The following is an 8,065-nucleotide window of genomic DNA, read 5'->3' on the forward strand; positions in this document are numbered from 1 at the left end:
TTGTGTTTCAAAGCTCTTTAGTTTTAAACCTGATGTTTATAAGCTTCTTAGTTTTTGCAACGGTCTGTAAATATACACAACTTTATAATAAAATGCACACATTTACCTTTTTCTAGACTAAACACAGGTATGATCCTAAGTTAAAACATATGAGGTTATCATGAGGTTGTTAACATCGTAGTTTATCAGTGGATGTTTGCTGGAACTACTTGGAAACAGCTTGTTTCCTGACGGACACACACAGCGTGACTCCGGTCAGGTAGAGACCGGTCTCAAGTCAGCACCGCTGCAGACTCGCTGTTTGAGGGCTTGATAGCCCACTCCCCCTCCACACCGCTCCACACTCATTGCTTTGGAACAGCCCCCAATATGGCGGACCCTCTGCGTGAACGCGCAAATGGAGGGTTAGGGTGTAGGGCGCGGTTTGGGAATGGGCCTCAATGTGGTGGACCCTCTATGCGAACGGTGTAGGAGTCATGTTGAGGGACAATGTTCTCCTGATCTGAAATGTTGTAATGTTTAAGATTAGCCACGTTTGTAGCCTGCCATAGTCTCTGCCAAGATGAATTCATCATTGATTTTCTTTGTTTTGTTGTTCTCATCAAGAATGCACCAGTTCTGCTTTTTTACTGTTCTCTTTTTCGCAATATTTTTTTAATGTGCAGCCTGATGGACTACTAAGCTACAACTGCATTCCATTGAGCAAGCCTGTGTTACAGGATGACAATGTTGTTTGGATCCTTGAGGAAGTGTGTGAGTATTCATAAAACACAGTGACAGTCAGGAGGCGAGGCCGCCTTATATACGGTGGGCTTGCGCACGCACTCAGGTAGGCCCGCCCGAAGGGCTGGCTACGTTTAAAGATATCTCAGTAGGTGAACGCTCGCATAGTAAGGTCAAGGGGTAGTACTCATAGAGTCCAGTAGAGGACGGAGCCTGTGTAAGATATAACCAGTTTGCCTACAACCAGAATAAACCCACAAACCGAGAGGAAAAAGTTCCACAAGGATGAATTGCCTGGTTAATTTGTTAACTCGTATTATATGGCAAAAAAATGACAGATAAAAAAATGTTGGTATTTCTAAGCAGCATATGTGGTAAAGAGAATTTCACTATGACCCTGTCTGACTCTAGTCCTGCTTTGCCTTAAGAAAAAACGTGTGTGGACTTTGACACTGAAACAAACAGGGAGGCCCTGATTGAACCATATCCTGTCCAAGAGAGCAGGTGTGAATCGCTGGTGTAGCAGCAAATATTTGCTCTGTACTCGAGATATCACATATTCAAATGTCATAACAACACTTTGGAATGTTATTCATGTTTGGTTTCTTCAACATCAAAACAACAACATACACAAAAAACATACCTATTCATTTAAAAAAAGGAGTTAGTAGTTAAGTCATTTTATGTGTACTTCACTTGAGTATTTCCAATTTGTAAGATACTTGATCTCAGAGGGTAATATTGTACTCAACTACATTTATTTAACAACATTTTTGCATATTAAGATTGATATTACAAACAAAATATAATCGCATCTGTTGATAATTAATTAAATGATACAGCCTTTTTCTTTTAAGGACCCATTTGAAAAGAAGTGCAACCTGTTTAATGCTTTATTTTTTCTCCCAAATAACCTCAGTGGTTTTTTTTGCCGTCAATATCCATTGTGTTTTAGCCTCCATCTCTATTGCAGCTGCATTGACCCACTTCTCTCCCGGGAATCATTCAAGTTTCATCTAATCTCCTCTAAGAACAACAGAAGAGTTAAACAGACAGAAGACCTGCTCAATCTTAATGTTTGCCGGCCAAATTTAGCAACAAAACGTTACAGCAGCTGGTGGTTATGTTTCACTGCTGTGTGTCTCTGATTGGTTTCAAGAGATGTATAGATATGTGGAAAGATGGATACTATAGGGCTCCCAGGAAGTCACTCTTAACACAGCCTGAGTAACGTATATGCAAATAAGTCGGCATTATCATGTATCTTATTTTATGCACTCTGACTACACCAAAAAACTATCTTTAATACACACTCACCTTACCACACTTGCACTACTGTCCATACTATATACTAAACTATAGAATATATACCACTGATGATTATACACAGTTTTCACATCATGCCTCCAGCTGTTTATCCTCTATACTGTCAACGTATGAGCATTACTTCTACAGGACTGTCTCAGAAAATTAGAATATTGTGATAAAGTTCTTTATTTTCTGTAATGCAATTAAAAAAACAGTTTTTTTAATTGCATTACAGAAAATAAAGAACTTTATCACAATATTCTAATTTTCTGAGACAGTCCTGTAGAAGTAATGCTCATACGTTGACAGTATANATACTGATATATTACCGAACCGTAAATGCAGGAAACGGTATAGAAGTAATGCTCATACGTTGACAGTATAGAGGATAAACANGTGTTTTGCTGTTATAAATCTTTTTTTTTTACTTGGTCTGAGGAACTATTCTAATTTTTTGAGATAGGATTTTTGAGTTTTCTTAAGCTGTATGCCATAATCAGCAATATTAAAATAATAAAAGGCTTGCAATATTTCAGTTGATTTGTAATGAATCCAGAATGTATGACATTTTTTTTTTTTTTTTAAATTGCATTACAGAAAATAAAGAACTTTATCACAATATTCTAATTTTCTGAGACAGTCCTGTATACCGTTTCCTGCATTTAAGGTTCGGTAATATATCATTATTATCAATATTATGTATGATATGAGACTAAATCTTGTCTTAGAGTATAAAGATACTTTTATATGTTGCTGTTCAAAAAGCTTCCACATTACAGAAATGTTATGTCATTTCCTGAATTCAACAGGCGTTTGCATTAAGTTCCTTGACCCACTGTAAATCCACATTACCTTTTTTTTTTTTTAAATAATCTTGTAAATATTTTGTGAAAGCCAAATGTGTCAACCTTAAAACAACAATGTTATATTGAGGTATTTGGTCATGTTTTTTCTCCATATTGCTCGTTCCTACTTACACTGCACTATGTGCATACTTTGAATCCATACACACTGTTAATATTGCTCACACATTGTGTTGTGTATTACTATCCTTATTTTGATCCTACATTTTATTTTGAATATATTTCTTACTCTTGCTCTGCACTTCATAGTTTGTTGCACTCCCGATTAGATGCTAAACTGCATACAATGTTGAGGTACTTTACCTGAGTGTTTTCACTGTATGCTCCTTTATCCTTTACTACATTTTGGAAGCCTTCAAATGAGATCTATGTACCATCTGTGATAAACACACTAACACACTATAATCAAGTAATGTAATATGATTCTGAAATGGGCCCTTAAGCATAATAAGTACTTTTACTTTTGGTACTTTAAGTATGTTTTAATGCCAACACGTTTGTACTGTTATTTAAGTAAGTTATTAGTATTACTTTAGTAACACATCTGAGTACTTCTTCCACTAGTGGTTGTCTTAGTACGTTTGTACTATGCAATGATAATACAGTTGAATCTAATCTAATATGTTAACATGATGGACATACAGAGTCAGGTCCATAGTGTTGTTCATGTTTAAACAGGTAATAACCTGCTAACACTTCATTCAGTTTGGTGTTATCTTTTAAGTACATTCAGTTTGGTGGATTTATTTTAGCATGCTTCTCAAACGAACCACTTAGAAGCCATATTCCCATGCTTGTGTAATGACTGAGTTTAAACAAGCAACACGAGACGAGAAACTGTGGTTCTCACAGAGTTAAAGGAAGAGAACAGACCAGAAGGAACAAGTGCTTCTATAAATGTGTGATCTCGTTTCCACACACCGTGTTAGAGATAAACAGGCATATCCGGGTCTGCTGACGAAGGAAGCATACATGCACACTGCAACCGCATGCTACGGGCATCTTGGGCATAGTTTCACACATTCTTTATTAAATAACACCCTTATTTTTCACAATGGAGATTTTCCATGGGGGAGGGGGGTTCGCAGTTTATACTCCCCGGCTTTGGAGCACTACTGTGGGGCATCCACACACGCCCGTTATCACACCCGTCTAGCTTTGTATCGTTTGAACACGTGTATTTACATTATGAATGCATTAAACGTTAACTCACCCCAGTCTTCGCTTGTCAGGAGGTTATCAGCGAAGAAACGACTGTCCAAATCAGAAAGTAAATCCGTACTCATAGCCACAAAGGCGGTGTGTTTGGAGAGCAGGGGGCTGCAGTCAGATAGCGACGTGATAACAGCTAGCTTAACAAACACTGATACGAAACGGCGGCTAAATTTAGCATTAAGCTACCTGGGTCAAATTGAGGTTGTATATCATGTATAATTCAAATGCCTGGCGTGTTTCTTCTGTTAGATAAATGGTATATTTATTTATCCAGAGGATAAATCGGTTCTTCTTCCCTTAGCTTCGCATATGACAGACAAGGAAATGCATTTTCCGGAAATGTACCACCTACTTTTGACAGAGCAGCCAATCACGGCCAAGAATGGTCTGATTGACTAGGCAAACAACCAATGAGGTGATTCAAAGACTGCAATTGGGACGCCAGCCAGCCTATTGTTGAGGGCGAGCAGAGAGAGAGGGGTTTAAAGTTGATTTGGCCGAATCGAAACAGTACATTTTGATAGACAGGAAAAATCGGCCAATAGACGTGCAGGAATTGCGGGTCCGGGTTGAATTGACATCATGAGGGGCTTCTCAATACTCTAATTTCCCCTCCTCGACTCCTATCCTCGAGACTCACGCTGCATCGTATGGCTGTATCTCAGGTCGATTATTTTCATTTCCTCGCTCATCGGTCCTCTGTATCACCGGAAGTTGATTTGTCTGCGCCATCTTGAGTACCGTCCCATGGCGCTTATTTCTGCCGGAGGAGCGAGGAGCGAGGAACGAGGAGCGATAATGGAGGAGCGATAATCGAGGAACCACCAGACCATCCTCCGATGAAATCCACAGATACTCGCCCCGCCCCCTTACTGTGTATCGCTCACTGATTGGACGATGCAGCGCATGCACTGATCTGATGCTTCTTGACATGAGAGCCGTTTCCCAGCGGAGTGAAAAAAACATGAAACTCACGCAGGGGCGGTTCTAAGGGGGGCCAGGGGTGCCAGTGCCCCACTAACACTGTCTTTGGACCCCCCTGTGGCCCCCCTAAAAATGAAAACAAAAAAAAGTTTATGATTAAACGATTTCTTGGCTGACGGAATAGGCAGAAGTAACAATATTTGACATTCTAGTCGGACCCATTAGAGCAGGGGTCTCCAACACGTCGAGCACCGAAGCTACCGGTAATCCCGCAAGCCCTCAACCAGCACACAAAGGTAAACGCTGTATAATACAAGGTGTATGCGCAATTACTTCATACTGTCTTTGTCTTTTTCGTCCTGCATTTATTGTGCCCCCCTCAGAAAATAACTGGCCCCCAGCCTGGCCCCCCCAGTCAAATTGGTCTAGAACCGCCACTGCTACCTGCTTTTCACGTAGCTCTGCATTGTTTCTAGGTGTATGGCGCAATTACTTCAATACCTGTCTTTGTTTCTTTTTCCGTCCTGCATTTATTGTGCGCCCCCCTCAGAAAATAACTGCCCCCAGCCTGGCCCCCCCAGTCAAATTGGTCTAGAACCGCCACTGAACTCACGAGTCACTCCTCAGTCTATTCTGTGTTTTGTTTAAATTAATGTATCATTTAGTTACAAATATGTGATATATCTGAACAACAAAGTGGTCAAAAATCATTTTATTCATTTATTGGAAACATTTTCATGATCGCTTTTATTTTAAGAATGGCATTTCTCTTTTTTGAGAATGAGTTCTTATTTTATTTAATGTATTTGGGTCTACAACAGATGATACAAATGTTTGTGTCAGTAAATGTGTACTAACAAACACCCTCACAGGGTGTTTGTGAAAATAACGGGGACGGAGCTGGCTGCTGTCAGACGAACAGCTGTGCGGTGTCATCACAAACAGACGTCGCTTCACGTGACGCTCCGGAAGAAAGGACGTCCTATTGCTCTTAAAACGAATTTCCCTGCTTCTCGTGGGCTGCAGTCGAATAGTCTATTTAGCTTAGGAACCTTCCTAACCGAGTGAAATGACCCGGAAGTCGTCTCTGTGGCAACCATGATAAGTGCCGTTCGAATTATGATGATAGGAAAGGAGGTTTCAAACTTCCTTTATAACCTCCTTTAGCTTAGGAATCACTGGACCTCCCTCACCGAAAGGAGAGGAGAAAATGCTGCCCCACAATAGGCTTGTTTGAGACGCCTTGCGGCTCGTCTCGAAAGTAGACGAGAATAGCCGATCGCAGCCGGGGGAGGTCTCAAAAAGCTTGCCTGAAGTCGGACAGCTCCGAGTCGGCTTCTTCTTCTTCTTCTTCTTCTTCTTCTTCTTCTTCTTCTTCTTCTTCTTCTTCGCCTTCTTCTTCGCCTTCTTCTTCGCCTTCTTCTTCTTCTTCTCTCGGTTTTTTGGCGGATTGCAAACAACTTTAAGGTGCATACCGCCACCTCCGGAGTCGGCTTGACTCGGTTTGCATTTATAAAGAATGCACACATGTGTTTAATCGTTAATGTCAGATATGTACTAAGTAAATACATTTGTTCCTGCTCAAGATTAGATTCAACTTTATTGTTATTGCACATATTAAGGCCCTGACACACCAAGCAGTCACCAGAGGACTCACCGACGCCGACGCCGGCTGTTGCGTCGCCGTGTTCTCCTGCGTCTTGGCCATAGAGGTTTCTCAATACTCAAATTTCCCCTCCACGACTCCTCCAACACACTCTCACTCCATAATCGTCCAGGAGCGACGTTTGGTCAGGGTCCCGTGGCGTGCAGTTGTGATGCTCCTAGGCTCCTTCAGCTTCATAAAGGGACACAAATAGCTTTCAACTGATTGCAATGTATTCCCATCTGCGGCGGGATTTGACGCTCATGGAAGCACGGCATTCGTTTCTGTCGGCTGCCCTTAAAGGCAATGTGAGCTTCCATTCCCATTGGATAACGGAGAATTGTACACCCCTATTCCCTTACTGTCGATTGATTTTACAGTGATATCTGCACTACTCATCGACTAAAAAACACCAGGTTAACCTTGTTAATTACACAACATTGATTGGTTTAAATTGTGTGAAATGCTTTTGTATTTTCCCCCTTCGATTCAGAGAAACAAATATATTGTGTATTTATTTCGGTGAGCTTAAAGGGAATTGCGTTATTTAATTTCGTGAGTAAGGGTACGTTGGCAGACAAAATTGGCGTCTCACTCAGTGTTATCGGGGGGCATAATTCGTACTCTTGTTGGTTGGTGCCGGCCCGAAGTTTCAACACAAAGGACCTACTTGCACTGGTCCGTCTCTGGGGGGCGACGCGTCGTGTGCGGAGTGGCCGGACATCGATCCGATGTGCCTCGTCGATCGTCTCTCTCGTTGTTCTTCGATCGTCGGCCTCGATCCGCTAGTGAACTGTCTCGCCAGTGAGTTTTACACAGTGGTGCGGGGATTAAATACGTTTTGAAATTTCTGGATTATCATTTATTCTCCCAGCACAATCTTTTTGTTAGGTAGTGTCTAAAGTACTTAGTACTTCCACCTTAGATTTGATATAGCTATTATTTTACATAACCTCGTCGCGATCCCATCTTTGTACAAAGAACAAGACGCGACATTTTAACCCGTAGAAAATTGTAACCGCCAGATACCTTTAACGAGGAAAGACGCTCGGTAGCGGATAGGCCGGTGTATATGACGTTGAGCGTCATACATCGTGACAAGGCATAACCGCACGGGCCGAGAAGGGGTCTCAAACGCGCGAACTAATGTTAACGTAAGTACACTACTGAAAGTTTCTCATTTCGTTCGTGACGACTTAATTTTCACTACTAAAATTAGAAAAATTGCTTTGCAAAAAAAAAGTAATACCGTTACGTCAAACCCTTCCCAGTTGGTTAGTGTCTCGAACTCGTGATTAGTGCCCCAAAACAGGTTCTGTCTCGTGTACTAAACTCAGGGATTTGCTATGCGACCCTCACCCATCACACGACAGAAGACGTAGGAAAT

General features: G+C 41.3%; 1 protein-coding gene across 1 annotated transcript in view; it reads right to left on the minus strand.

Annotated features, from left to right (window-relative positions):
• The window catches only part of LOC104951167 (ras-specific guanine nucleotide-releasing factor RalGPS1-like), a 66,057-nt gene extending 61,623 nt beyond the window's left edge, over positions 1-4,434 (minus strand). The window contains exon 1 of the mRNA XM_010777807.1: positions 4,108-4,434. Coding sequence (XP_010776109.1) covers positions 4,108-4,180 — 73 coding nt within the window. The 5' untranslated portion in view covers positions 4,181-4,434. The remainder of the gene's footprint in view (positions 1-4,107) is intronic.
• Positions 4,435-8,065: the final 3,631 nt, after the last annotated feature.

This window comes from Notothenia coriiceps, unplaced genomic scaffold, assembly GCF_000735185.1.
Source record: "Notothenia coriiceps isolate Sejong01 unplaced genomic scaffold, NC01 NC01_scaffold00000339, whole genome shotgun sequence".
Classification (NCBI taxonomy): Eukaryota; Metazoa; Chordata; class Actinopteri; order Perciformes; family Nototheniidae; genus Notothenia; species Notothenia coriiceps.